Consider the following 14922-nt stretch of genomic DNA (forward strand, 5'->3'; position numbering starts at 1 on the left):
ATAGGGGTCATTTCCTCCCTGACATTGGCCCTGATATTCTTAATGGTGGGAGGGTGCAGCTTGTGGTGAGAGACTTTTATTTGGATTTTTATTTCAACCTATACACTAACAGGATAGTATGTGTTGTATGTTAGATACTGTGTTTATTACCTGTGTTAAATTTAAGGTGTACATACTGTAAAAATGAACAACTGCTGTCTGTGGCTCTTGATTTACTGCCGTTTATGATTTGCATTGTGGGACTTGATCTATGATTTACTTTTGATGTTGAGAATTTCATTATATATTGATCATTATATGTTAGTCAAGTGACTTATGCAACAAAAACGATGATCAGCGGCCAGTCATTTCTCTGTAATTTTACGCATTGTTTTTTTTTAGACTGTATACTTTTTATGTACCTTTTTTTTTCTCTCTCTTATAGGCCACTGGGGACAGAGATAGTGTAGATTCAGTCTCGAGGTTTTTGACAGAGCCCACTGGTGTCTCTCCAACTGCTAAAACACATTCTCGGGCTCGGAGATTCTCAGCTGAAAACAAAAGTGAGTCTTTTTTACTAAAGTGATTTATACAATACAATGTTTGATGTTTACTATTTAAATAAAGATACATTTAATTAATGAAGTAAAAATAAATAGTAATAAGAAATTCTAAAATAAATTTACACCCACACACATGACTTATTCCAAAATTTCAGGTACATTTGAAGCGTTTTCCATTAGTTTTCCCTAAACTGGTCTGACATTTACAACAAATGTAAAATTTACAATAAACTAAATTCCTTATTGATGTAAAATACTGCCACTGCCTGAATGTGATAAGAAACGTTTTAATCTGTTCCTAATTGTTGTTTAGATTGTCATTAAACTTTTTGAAACGCAACCAGACTTGCCATTTTGCACCATTTTGTGCATTTTTCATCAAATCATTGTAGTTTTGTAAAAGTTGAATGTGAAATTTATTGATATATTAGAATAACAAAGTAAAAAATAATGAAGTATATAATATTAGTGTCTTCTAAACATTTTGTAAAAATTATTGAGAGAAAAATAAATGACATGCCTCAATGCTTTCCAGAGTTTCCTACCAGAGGAAATGTCATCATTTGGAGCAAGTCACACGCTTTTTTTATCGTGATTTAAAGACTGTTATACTCTTTTTTTTATAGCCGAAGTAACAGAGTTGACTTAAATGTATGGACAGACACAAAATGCTTTTTTTACAACTCCAACTTTCAATGTCAACTGATTATTCAGAACCATTGCTAAACGAAGACAACTTTTGAAATAATATCAATGTTGAAAATGTTCTGCTGCTTATTTTATAATATTTCATGGAAAATTAAAACGCTGTTCTCTGCATGAACTTTTCATGTAAATTTCTGTTCTTGCCAGGTCTGATTATATTGGACTATAATGTAATTACTGTTTAACCGGGCAGTTTGCATTTCAAATATTGATTTGCTGATAAAATTATGAAGTTTATGAAGTATGCAAATGTCGCATTAACATTAAAACCATCTGTGGCCAAAAAAACAACAAAGAAGTTTTAGGAAAGCAGAGAAATTCCTCTCTAGTTCATTTACACTCATCGACCACTTTATTAAGTACAACTGCTTATTAACGCAAATCTCTAAACAGCTAATTATATGGCAGCAACTCAGTACATTTAGGCATGTAGAAATGGTCAAGATGATCTGCTGCAGTTCAAACCGAGCATCAGAATGGGGAAGAAAGATGATTTAAGTGACTTTGAATGTGGCATGGTTGTTGATGCCAGATGGGCTGTTATGAATATTTCAGAAACTGCTGATCTGTTGGTATTTTCACGCACAACCTTATCTAGGGTTTGAAAAGAATGGTCCAAAAAAGAGAAAATATCCAGTGAAAATAACTATACAATTTGCACAAGCTCACCAAAATTGGACAACAGAAGATTGGAAAATGTTGCCTGGTGTGACGAGTCTCTTTCTGATGTGACATTCAGGTGGTAGAGTCAGAATTTGGCATCAACAACATGAAAGCATGGATCCATCCTGCCTTGTATCAATGTTTCAGGCTGGTGATGGTAGTGTAATGGTGTGGGGGATATTTTCTTGGCACACTTTGGGCACATTAGTACCAATTAAGCATCATGTCAACACCACAATACAGAGTATTGTTGCTGACCATATCCATCCCTTTATGAACACAGTGTTCACCCAACTTCTGATGGCTACTTCCAACAGGATAACACGTCATGTCATAAAGCATGAATCATCTCAGACCGGTTTCTTGAACATGACAATGAGTTCACTATACTCAAAGGGCCTTCCCAGTCACCATATCTCAATCCAATAGAGCACCCCTGGGATGTGGTGGAACAGGAGATTCGCATCATGGATGTGCAGCCGACAAATCTGCTGTAAATGTGCAATGCTATCATGTCAGTATGGACCAACATCTCTGAGGAATATTTCCAGTACCTTGTTGAAGGCAAAAGGGTGTCCAACCCTCTACTAGTAAGGTTTACCTAATAAAGTGGCCGTTGAGCGTATATACTATTAAATACTTAAATATAAAACATTTTTACCATCACTACTTTTCTTCTCCAGCTTTCTGGATATCCTCAGAGCATTGTCTCTCTATGATTTATCTCGGTAATAATTTTTTAGCTGTTTAGGGATGGGAATAATTAGGGAAGAATGTTCAAACTCTGCACTTCACACAGGGATGTGAGGTTAAATCATGTGGATCAGGTGCCAAATCAAATACTGCACACCGAGAGCAGAGGGTAAGGAATCAAGCACATGATGGACACTGATGAACACACACACACATACATCATCTGACTCACTTCATCACCCATTACACCATCACACTCTTCTGAAAGACATTTCACATCACAATACTCTAAAAAAAGGAAATGGTTTTGCCGAATAAGCTCTGATATAGCAAAAATTACACTATGTGACTAAACAGCTGTCTCTATTATGCTTGCCTTTTTTACTGTCGGTTACCAATACTAGAGTTGGCTGCTCTATAAAGCAAAAAACACCTTATTCACATTTTGGGAAAATTTGACATTTTGTTTAAAAAGTGTGCATGATCGTATTTGCATATAGATTAGTGAAACATGTTTAAAATATTTATTGTGCTACTGTTTTTTGCAGTTATGCAGGTATGACAAACTCTGATCCTAGAACTTTTGATGAATAGATAAACAATTTTTGATTTTGTCTGAAATTCGATTATGTCTATGAAAATTTGTGATCTGTGACATGTTATTATGCATTTATGAATGAGGGAATTATGGACAAAAAATTATTATTAAACACTTGCTACTTAATACTAACTAAATACATAGGCTAAGATGGCAATGTGCATATTCATTTATCAGTATATAAGTCATCAAATAAATCTACCTTTCAGATGAAGCTCATTTTCTGAGATTCCACTTTGTCTGACATTATTAACGGTTTTAAGTTAAGTTTAGCAATAGAATATATGGTTTAGTATTTCACTTATACAGTGTTCAGCATAAATGAGTACACCCCTCACAAATCTCTCATTTAAATGTATATTGTCTATAGGGTCATACATTTATTTTTTTTTTTAGCTTAATACTTTTATTCATCAGGGGGCGCCAACTTTTTTAACATATGTTTTACACAGCAGATGCCCTTCCAGCTGCAACTCAGTACTGGAAAACATCCATGCACACTCATTCACACACATACACTACGGCCAATTTAGTTTATTCAATTAACTTATAGCATGCCTTTGGAGGAAACCGGAGCACTCGGAGTAAATCCACGCAAACACAGAGAGAACATGCATACTCACCACAGATCAACTGATCCAGCCAGTACTCAAACCAGCGACCTTCTTGCTGTGATGGTGTTAACCACTGAAGCACTGTGTTGCCGTCTATAGGATGCTTTAAACTATTAGAATTGTGAAAATACATCAGATTAGTCAGTACTGAAGTCAAATCTTGAGCTAATCTAACAAAATAACTTACGTTAACGGTCCAAAAGTTAGTAGCCCAAATCTATATGTTAGCGAAATATTACATAAATCAGAAGAAACAAAAAATATCTAAAATATTGTTGTAAATTTGGAATTTTTTTTGCAATATTTTGCATGAGTTTAAATGCATTATCTTTCTGTTTCTAAAAATGTTCAGTGACTAAAGTAGTATTTTAATAAGTATATCCATTTAATATATCTGTTTTGTTCAACTGCATCAAAATATATTACCTATATTTGTTTTTAAACTAGAGTGTACTCATTTATATAAATATTTTTGTAAAAATTTTATTTTTTGTTTATATTTTTAATTTATAGTTGCTAAATAAGGGAAATGCATAGAAATTCATTAACAAATGTAATTTTATATACATTTGAAGTCAGAATTATTAGCCCCCCTTTAAATTTATTTTCTTTTTTAAATATTTCCCAAGTGTTTAATTGAACAAGGAAATTTTTACAGTAGGTCTGATAATCTTCTGGAGAAAGTCTTATTTGTTTCATTTTGGCTAGAATAAAAGCAGTTTTAAAAAAAAAAAAAAAACATTTTAAGATCAATATTATTAGCTCCTTTAAGCTTTATATTTTTTCGATTGTCTACAGAACAAACCATCGTTATACTATGACTTGCCTAATTACCCTAACCTGCCTAGGTAACCTAATTAATCTAGTTAAGCCTTTAAATGTCACTTTAAGCTGTAAAGAAGTGTCTCGAAATATATCTAGTAAAATATTATTTCATGGCAAAGATAAAATAAATCAGTTATTAGAAATGAGTTATTAAAACTATTATTTTTAGAAATGTGTTGAAAAAAATGCTCCTGTTTAACAGAAAATAGGGAAAAAATAAAAAGGGTGGCTAATATTTCAGATTTCAACTGCACATGAAATCATATTAAATAAGATCCACTAAGATGTTTCTGTAAACTTAAAATATGGATGAAATAATGTTCTATTGCCATTCAGCATTTATTTATGTAAAAAGGAAACATTAAAATGTATCAAATAATTAATCATACTAAATGTTTTTACGTTTTAAATGTTTAAAACTTTCTTTGCTGAAATAGTTGTTGAAGGATAGTGACAAAGTAATAGGATTTAAATTGACAATAAATTTCACTGTGATCCTTAAATAGAATCGTTTAATATGTCATCAAATGATTCTTAATCTAAATATGCCTGACTAGATTTTTTTGTTAAAAGATCTATTGTTACACTAAATGATATTTAAAATTGTCAGCTCAATAGACAGATGTTCAGGTCAGTGAGGGGACGAAGTGAGGAATAATCTCTCATTCAGTGAGATTCCTCTGACAGCACTGTCTCAAACACTGAAGCACTGACAAAGCACAAGCAGAGCTCAGCGCATTCACAGTCACGTCCAGCTCTCAAGGCTTTCACTGTCTGGCATAACGAAGCTAAATTGGATTCTGATGATGATTTGAAAATGAAATCCACGAGGATGCTGACCGTCTGAATGACTGACTGGCTGTCTGAATGACTGACTGAATCATGTCTTTCACATGGAGGTATTTATAGGTGATTTATTGGAGCTGGCGATTCTGCAGATCAAAGACAGCTCTTATGTAAGATCCCTTTATAGATAATTAATTTCATGGTTTGCATGCAAAATGCCATTCCTCTGTAATCCACTCATATCAATACACATTTTCGGAAAGGAATGTTTTATTTCCTATCAGCAAACATACAGTAATACAAATTTTTCCCAACCCCGTCGTAAGCCTCTTGTCATTTGAATTGGATCAGCGTGAGCGATTCGGTCATGAGTGCTTAGTACTATGTTCAATTACAGTAAGGTCTCTATAAATACAACTTAGCTTTAATGCAACAAGATACCCTCTACTTACTGGGGCCGAGCCATAAAGAGCAGTTTAGGGAGCCATAAACGTTTTCATTATGTGTGTAGAGGAAATCTCCCGGTGCCTCATTTTTTGCCCTTTTTAAAAAAGGTAATGGGAGCAAAATGGCTGAAAACAATTTGTTTGGTCACAGCGGTTAAGTAAGTGTGTGGCCGCTTTATTAAATATCAGCACACAGAAGTCGTGTCTGTTTGAATATAAACATGTAGGGTTTGAAGTGCCATTAATATCCATTGAGGGCAGACGTGTGTTTTTTTAAACTTCAAGCAACAGAGGCAAGGAACAAATTAAGACAAATGTTGTAGAAACTTAAATGTGTGTTTGCTGCAAAGTTACTGCATTTGTAAAGCCTTCACCTAGGATTTTTAAGGTGCTATATTTAAAAGGTCTAACTTTTTATAAGGTCTAACTTTAACTGAGTTATGTTTGAAACTGAGATTCTGACTTGTTTACATCATGTGATCAACACGATTAAGCCTTAAAGGTCAAATAGGCAATTCAATTGGTTGTGTCTGAATTGTTAATAACACATGACAAATAAAGTATATGTAAGAAGGATTTTCCCCCCTAAACTATGGAATACAGCAAATATATGAAATATTTATTTTAATATAAATAAACATTTTTTTAGTATTTAAAAAAATTGCTTAAATTATGGTTTTACAAGACAGAATGTTTTCATTTCATTTAGAAAGTGGTTTTTTTTCACAAATAAAAGAATTTAGAATGTTGTATCTGCATTTGACCAGTTCCAAAAATCTGCATTACAAATTTGACAGGATTTTGATATCGTACATGCAGAATACATGTTGGGCCTCTGTCATTATCATTTATTTTTACTACAAACAATTTAAAAAAAATTTTTTTAAAGGGCAGCTATTTTACCCCCCCTTTTTAAGATTTAAGATAAGTCTTTTGTGTCTCCAGAATGTGTCTGTAAAGTTTCAGCTCAAAACACCCATCAGATTATTTATTAAACCTTTCAGACTAGTAGAATTTTCCTCTCTGAACACTATGTAGTTGTTTTTGTTGCTTGTGCCTTTAATGCTAGTTCTCCCCGCGCACTGTTACCACGTGCCTATCAGAGTGTGCCTCAATCTCTGCCTCGGCTGCCTCAGATAAAGAGCACAGTGACAGACATGAAGGAAGCAGATATCATGTAACATTTGTGAGAAATACTACAGGAAGAACTTTACAAATTATTATTTGATGTGTTTGTTGGGGAGTTAATTCAAGCCTTTGTGCAATGGTGAGTCCCACACAATGTCGTTACAAAGTTCAAGCATGCGCACACACACACACAGCACACGCATTTAACTTTGCACTGTTTTTGCACGGCAAATGTGACAGGATATACAGTAATATCCACAGCTGTGTGTATATCCGTTATGTTAATGTACAAAATAAACCTGATTTAACATCCACAAACCGGGATTGAAGCGTCTTCTTTTATAATTGTACTGACATGCCGTTGTGGTAATAAAAACGCTGTAATTCATTACAAACATGCCCTGTTTTAAGAACGTTTTTTAACTTGTAAAACTCAATCTTGATCAAATTTGATGATGATTGATGATCACAGAGAGCTCAACAGATCTTTTAATCTCGGTTGCTTTGCGCACATCCTGCCTTGTTGATATGATTATACACATTACTACAAAGACATGTTCATCCACAGCTGTCAATCAATTGGTTGGGCGGGGAAACCACACTCCTACATTGCGTTGTGGTCGGCCTCAAAATAGGAGGGATTTGGATCCTATTTTATTGACAGGAATTAAAAAAAAGAGGCTTATTGTCTTTATATTACACCAATATGACTGTGGACACACTATACCTACACACAGTCCTGTCCAAACAGCTTACAAAATATAAATGTATCTAAATATTTATATAGAATCTGAAAATACCAAGGTAGCAAAATTTATTAATAAACCAATAAGCAGAAAAGTTTTCAGTTTTTAAATATTACAAATTAAGTGTGGTGCACAGTAGCCTCCTGTTTGACCAACTTCTTCTAGAGCACAGCCATGGGTTTTACACGTGGACTGCATCATTTACATAAAAAGCTTGTTCTGTCTGTTTGAAAGAACTGTGTTGTAGGAAACACCAGACATGTCACTCTACTGAAGGTGTATTAACATTAATAGATGTGTATTTTAAATTCTGAACTTATCTGTCTTCACAGAAATTGAAGTGCCATCACCCACTAGAGTCAGTTCAGCCCCAATCCGAAACGAACGCATCTCGTTTCGGGACAATCCAGTGCGGCGCAGTGGAGGCTGGGGTGGAGGAAAGAAGAGGGCCAAAACCGAACAAGTAAAAAGATAACCACATCATCTTGTGTTTGTTGCTCTGAGATAATATTGATTCAGTTTTTCCTTTTGTTTTCGCCCTTCGTGTGTGTATTCAGAATGTGATGGATGTCTTGTTGATATAAGCCTCTAACAAGACTTACAATGCACATTTGATCTCTGCTGAAATTCCTTGCAGCTGCTGTTTTTACTAAAATCCAGCTTCCTCTCTTCTCAAATGAATTAGAAGCAATGGATGAGATATAGCCCAAATATCTGCAGGCGGTCACAGGATACGTATTGCTTTTAAGTATCACTCCATTTAACGTGAGCAGAGCGAGCCACGCAATGGGTGGAAACCATTTACAAATGACATGCTTAATATGCAGACAATGACATGCAATGAAAACCAGCCCGCTCTTGTTTTCATTGACTTTTTCTCTTTTATTTTTTTATTTGCTTGTACTGTATTGTTTGTAAAACTCAAAATAACATGATAGCATTTGATGAAACTATTATATCAAAGATCACTTTTATTAAAGTATTTGGTTTGGACATGGTTCCTTCTCAAACATGTATTTTCTAATCTGTGATAAGTGAATCTAAAGCAAAAAGTTTATCTTTTGTATTTTGAAACAGTTTCACAAACAGTTGAATATATTAGCTGTATTTCCATCCTAATGTGAAGCAGATTTTTCAAAGTTTGCAAAAAAAATTTAAATAAAATAAAAAATCCCAAATGTAAATGTGCATAAGTGCACGTTTAAAAAAAAAAAAACATTTAACAAGTGTTTTTACTAGTTTTACATTTTTCAATAATTATTAAACAACATAACAATAATAATACAAGAAATAAGCATGCTAATACAAAGAAAATAATGGTAATAATAATAATAAAAAATAGATAAATAAAAATATTACGTTATTATTAAAACACAATTTGGGCATATAAACGGTTTCAATGAAAATACAAAGGCAGTCAATAGGGGTAGTGAGCATGTTAAGCATTACACTGCTGCCCAGAATCTGCATTATATTGGTCCAGGTGATAAAGAAATGGTTGGATTTTCAATAACTCAATAACGGACTCTTTCCATGTAAAATATATGAGTGACATAAGTCAACAATGTCTTTAATCGAGGAATAGAATCTGATTTCCACAGTTTAAGAATCACACTCTTTGCAATAATCATTCCATGAAGTTTTAAGATTAGCCGACTGTAGTATTGGTAACCTAGTAACCAACAGTAAACATTCATTCATTCATTCATTTTCAGCTTAGTCCCTTTATTATTCTGGGGTCGCCACAGCAGAATGAACCACCGCCTTAACCAGCACATGTTTTACGCAGCGGATGCACTACCAGCTGCAACCCATCACTGGGAAACATCCATACACACTTATTCACACACATACACTACAGAAAATTTAGCCTACCCAATTCACCTGTACCGCATGTCTTTGGACTTGTGTGGGAAACTAGAGCACCCGGAGGAAACTCGGGGAGAACATACAAACTCCACACAGAAATGCCAACTGACCCAGCTGAGGATCAAACCAGCGACCTTCTTGCTATGAGGTGAAAGTGCTACCGACTGCGCCACCGTGCAGCCCCCTAACAGTAAACAAGGGAAGCATAATAAAGACCGCTGATTAGTCACTAATGTTCTCTACGTCAGAGTTTATTCGGCAAATGCGTTTTCTTTTTGCACAAGTCCAAAACCACCTCAAGTAAGCATAAAACATTTTTGCGAATTAAGGAATTTCCAAATTTCAGTCTCTTCTGTCCACTTCTGATTATTTTGCACTTTTTCTGACCTTTCAATGTAAAATTACAAAATAAACAGACAATTTACATATAAACGCTTAAGAAGACAATGGAGTTTTACACAGAAAGCAGCAGTTGCTGCTCGGATAATCACAAAACTACACCCAACGCTGTGGTTTATGCTAGAATGAGACCTTTTGCACTTGCAGTTTTTCATCTTCAAACCAAACAAAGCACAATAAGCATGTGTATGACTTTACCATTTTCACTAATTCAGCCTGGCATGTCATGATTTTGCCAAGTACGATGCGATCCTGGATTAACATTTATGTTGGTCCTAGAACATCATTTTTTTTGTTTGAAAATGCCTGTTCTCCACCCCTAAACCCAACCATAACTGTGAATTATTCATATAGATAACAAACATGTAGATGTGTGTAAACCTAACCATAAGCCTAAACTTAACGTAAACTGTAAACATATCCATTAATTCCATTCAGCTGATTAAAATGTTGTTCCAGAATCAACATAGATGTTAATCTAGGAACATGTCCTACTTGGTGAAATCAGGTCAGGGTTCAAGCTGCCACTTTTTTTTGTTGTCACACTTGCTTATTTTTCCCCATCTATGCAACCAAATTATGACAACCAATTTGCCTGATGGAACTGGTATTTGCTTCAGCAATGATAAATATTCATTAATTAATTTTCCTTTGGCTTAGTCCCTTTATTCATTAGGGGTCGCCACAGTGGAACGAACCGCCAACTTATCCAGCATATGTTTTACAAAGCGGATACCCTTCCAGCAACCCAGTACTGAGAAACATCCATACATACTCATTCACACGCATACACTACGGCTAATTTAGTTTATTAAATTCACATATTTCTCATGTTTCTGGACTGTGGGGGAAACCGGAGCAACCGGAAACCTATGCGAACATGGGGAAAACATGCATACTCATGCATGCCAGCTGACCCAGCCAGGACTCGAACTAGTGACCTTCTTGCTGTGAGGCGACAGTGCTAACCACTGAGCCACCATGTTGCTCCAATGAGAAATATGAAACCCCAAAATCAGCACAAAATGGTGCTGCTTGTTTGAACTGCAAGTTTTGCACGGACAATTTAGTTTGTCCTAAAAGAAAAGGCAGCTTAGATCATGTAAGTGCATTTACTGACAAGTCGCCATTACATGACCACCATTACAAGAAGCACTTTTTATTCCGACCACAATTACGATATAAACTAGTTTAAAGCCAAATAAATCAGAGCTGTCAACAACGCTGATTCAGCAAGTAGCAAAAACACTTAGCAACAGTTAGTTAGAAAGCATTTCAGTCCACAAATCACAAACATTTGCCATAATTTCACCAATTACACTAACGGAATCATGCTATCATGGCATAAATGTAGTATTTTCATGTCAGATTAGTTATTAATAATGTATTTAATATAATAAAGGAGTTATAGGCCCACACAGAATCTGTACTAGAAATCCACAGATTTTTAGCCTATCGTTTAGTCTTTTTACTTGTGTAAATTTATATTTATTCAGTTTTTAAATTCATTTCACTAATATTATTGTGATATAATAATAATAATAATATTAAAATGTTTATTTGATTTATTTAGAATACAATTTGCAAAGTAATAGGTTCTGTCCTTTAGTAGAGATTTTATTTGATATTGCTTTGTTTTCCAAATAAGTGATCTAATTGGATCTGCATTATAAACATTAAATAAAAGTTCAAAATGTATTATTTGTTGCTTTTACATATTAAGTTTTTAGATATGATACTCCTAAATCATTCCGCATAAATCCACAGATTTTTCTTTTTTTCAAATTATCTGCAGAAATAGCAAGAAATGTCTGCAGATTTGGTCTGGCCCTAGTTATATGATATAGGACAAGTTGTTGTGCATGTATTTATAATAAATGTCATTAGGTTACTGTTTTTATATACAGTAGCAGATATCATAGAAAGCATAGTTAGTCTAATTTTTACTAGTGTAATCATTATCTACTAATGTTTAAAGATGGCTGTTAAAATAATGTGCATTTAATTAACACAGCATTAGAAAGCAATAGAATTGAAATTGTGTTTCCGATTGTGTACTTATAAATTTACTGATTATTTTTCCAAAAATGTAAGGGGCCACTGTGCTTCTGGTGTAAAAAGTCAGTGTGGAGCCCTGTTGTGTTTTCAAGCCCCTAAAGCACTGTTGTTGTGTAACTGAATGAACAAAATGGAGACAGTTTTCAATTCTGTCATTTTTTTCTCAATAGTATTGCTTGACATGTTGTCTTTAGTATCTGTGACAGATAGCAATAAGCTTGTATCATTTTAGTTGGATATCAAAAAGCTGAATGTTCAAAAACATTGGATGGAAAAGAAGTTCCTGGCATCGGTTTAGAGATCATTTTATGCCTAGAAATAAATCTTGAAGAGGGGGTTTCTTATTAGGAGGAGTTCTGGCATCATGTTTGGGCAAATGTCCGATAGATCTCAAACACTGGCAGATAATGGAGATACATAGATAGATAGTTAATCTATGAATGCAAAAAAGAGAAATTTCATTACGACTCCAAAAGACAGTACATTTCCAAGTTTCCACTTTTGCTGAATCTCACTGAATTGGACGCCAGCAGATAATTCATGCCAGTTGTTACCCACAGAAAACAGGCAAACCATGAAAGATAATGTTCTAACAGCCAACAAGAGCAGATCTGTACAGGGTTAGTAAAACCTATTGGTTTGTTTGGGTTTCTAATATCTACGCTGTATTTAACTACCCATGAACGTATAAAAGGGAAAATAAATACTCATTGAATAATGCTTCACACTGAAGTGAAAAGGCTTTTTAAAGCAGATTTCTCTCAGCAAGCTCAAAGCATCGGGCCTGACCTGAGCAGCGCTGGATGAAATGGCTGTGGCCAAAGCATTTATTTTGATTTTAATTACTTAAGTGACTGCAAAGGCATATGCACACAAACCCAGCAGACACACTCTTACTGACCTCTGACTTTCACTAGAGATTCATTCTGTCTGTGATGCATAATAGAAAGAGGGAAGCAATAAACATTGGCAAACATGTCAGTTAACCTTTACAAAACCACCGTGAATGTACCTTAAAAATGGAGAAAAATGTGATTTAGAGGTAAATTAAACTATAAAAAGTTTAAGTAAAAAGATTATTTATGCCAGTGTGATTTTAGCATGTAACAAATTTTTTTTTATATTGACTTTCATTTTAGCTGAAGATTTTGATATTTAGTTTTGATCAATATTTTTTTATATTAATCAACTATATTAATTATATGAAATGTGAAATTATATATATATATATATATATATATATATATATATATATATATATATATATATATATATATATATATATATATATGCATTAACAATTGTTTAACAATAATCATTATTTAAACTATTTTTGTTTCTTGTTATATATGCTATTATCTTGCGTTTGAAATTTACATTTTGTTTGTTAGGTTGATTTATTTTATTTTATTAAATATTAAATATAGCTACAGTTTGCGCAAAAATCAAAACAAATAAACAATAATAATGGACAAAAAACTAGGATGTTTATTATTTACTACATTACCACTTTTTAATTTAGCAAAGGAAAACGAACATATTTAAGGCGTCTCAATGCTTTAATGCTGAATTATTTTATTTTTTCTAGTATCGCAAGTACGCGCGTAACTAAGTAAAATTAGGCCGTAAATTATACGTTCTTCCTCGCTTTCATCTGCTTTACCTCTAATGCGCAGACAAAATTTCAACAAACCACACAGAATTTCTCACATTTTCCCCTCAGCGAGGGGTCCAAATAGAAGGTCATTTCAGAGCCTTATTAAGAAACTCCCCTGCTACTTTAGAGCACCCCTATTTATTTTCATTTTCCTCCGAGTGGCACCATCAACCCCCGCGCCAGAAAGTGACCCTTAGATATGGCTATCCTGGCAGGTGGTGAGGTCTGCTGGCAGGGAGAAGAGAGGGCTTCTCTATGTGGGATGTCCTGCACACACTTTGGAGTGAGGGTGGTATCGAATGACGCCCTTCCTGGACGTTCAGGTGGTCGCAAAATCATTTTGGAGCCGCGCTTTAGAATCTCATTGGTGATTCTGCTGTGAGTTTGCAAACTCGACGTTTTTGGCGTTATCGCTGTATTTTGGACGAAGCCAAGCCTGTCAAGTGAGCAATATAGCTGATAAAAGTAGCTGAATAAATTACTAAACCAATGAAAAGGGCCCGTTTTAATATTAAAAGTTTGCTGGAGCATGCTTTGTCTATTTTTCACAAAAAAATAATCACTGTATCCTACCCTGTTATATATTACACAGTGTTAAATGTTGATAATTATCTTAAACTTCCAGAGGGTTTAACTGTTCATAAGGGAAAAAGTTAAAAAAAAAAGTGTATACTATTTGTGTCACAGGTATCAGGACTTCGGCTGGATTTCTTTACCCATGAACGCGCTCTCTGTCCCGTCGTTATATTCATTTTTTTTTTTTTTTTTTGGCTGGAAGATTTTGTCGTTTCACAGTAATTTTAGGGCGCTATTTTGACGAAATATTTTATATCTAAAAAAAATTTACAGACAGGTCTATAATTGAACATTTTGACAAAAAGGTCAGTTAATCTTTATTTCCCATTAAGATCATTCATGTCATTTAGATCAAAACGATCTTTAGATACCTCAATACAGAAATTATTAATAAATATGTAGGCTGGTAATGCCGTATAGGTCTATCAATTGATTCATATATTATTTAAGTTACATTTCATCTTAAAGAACAAATTATGTAAACTAAACCCATATAAACTCATAGAATAAATAAACCCACAAAATAAATAAATCTTCAAGAAAGTATTCCATAGGCCTACATCATTTTAAACCACTAAACATGTTTATTAAAAGTTACAAAATATGTTTATTAAAAG

At 34.0% G+C, this 14922-nt stretch overlaps 1 protein-coding gene across 7 annotated transcripts in view; it reads left to right on the top strand.

Moving 5' to 3' along the window:
• The window catches only part of lrriq1 (leucine-rich repeats and IQ motif containing 1), a 67095-nt gene that overhangs the window by 39155 nt on the left and 13018 nt on the right, over positions 1–14922 (top strand). For 2 of the 7 annotated variants that reach the window (XR_012394007.1, XR_011007240.2), the window contains 4 exons: positions 5–65; positions 425–542; positions 2710–2772; positions 8079–8225. Coding sequence is in view for 4 of the 7 variants with exons in the window: in XM_073929929.1 (XP_073786030.1) it covers positions 5–65; positions 425–542; positions 8079–8209; positions 8304–8330 (337 nt within the window). In the remaining 3 variants the exon portion in view is untranslated. Of the gene's footprint in view, positions 1–4; positions 66–424; positions 543–2709; positions 2773–8078; positions 8744–14922 lie in introns of those variants that run through there. The other 5 variants (XM_073929927.1, XM_073929930.1, XR_012394006.1 and 2 more) reach the window with 4 other exon arrangements.

This window comes from Danio rerio, chromosome 18, assembly GCF_049306965.1.
Source record: "Danio rerio strain Tuebingen ecotype United States chromosome 18, GRCz12tu, whole genome shotgun sequence".
Lineage (NCBI taxonomy): Eukaryota > Metazoa > Chordata > Actinopteri > Cypriniformes > Danionidae > Danio > Danio rerio.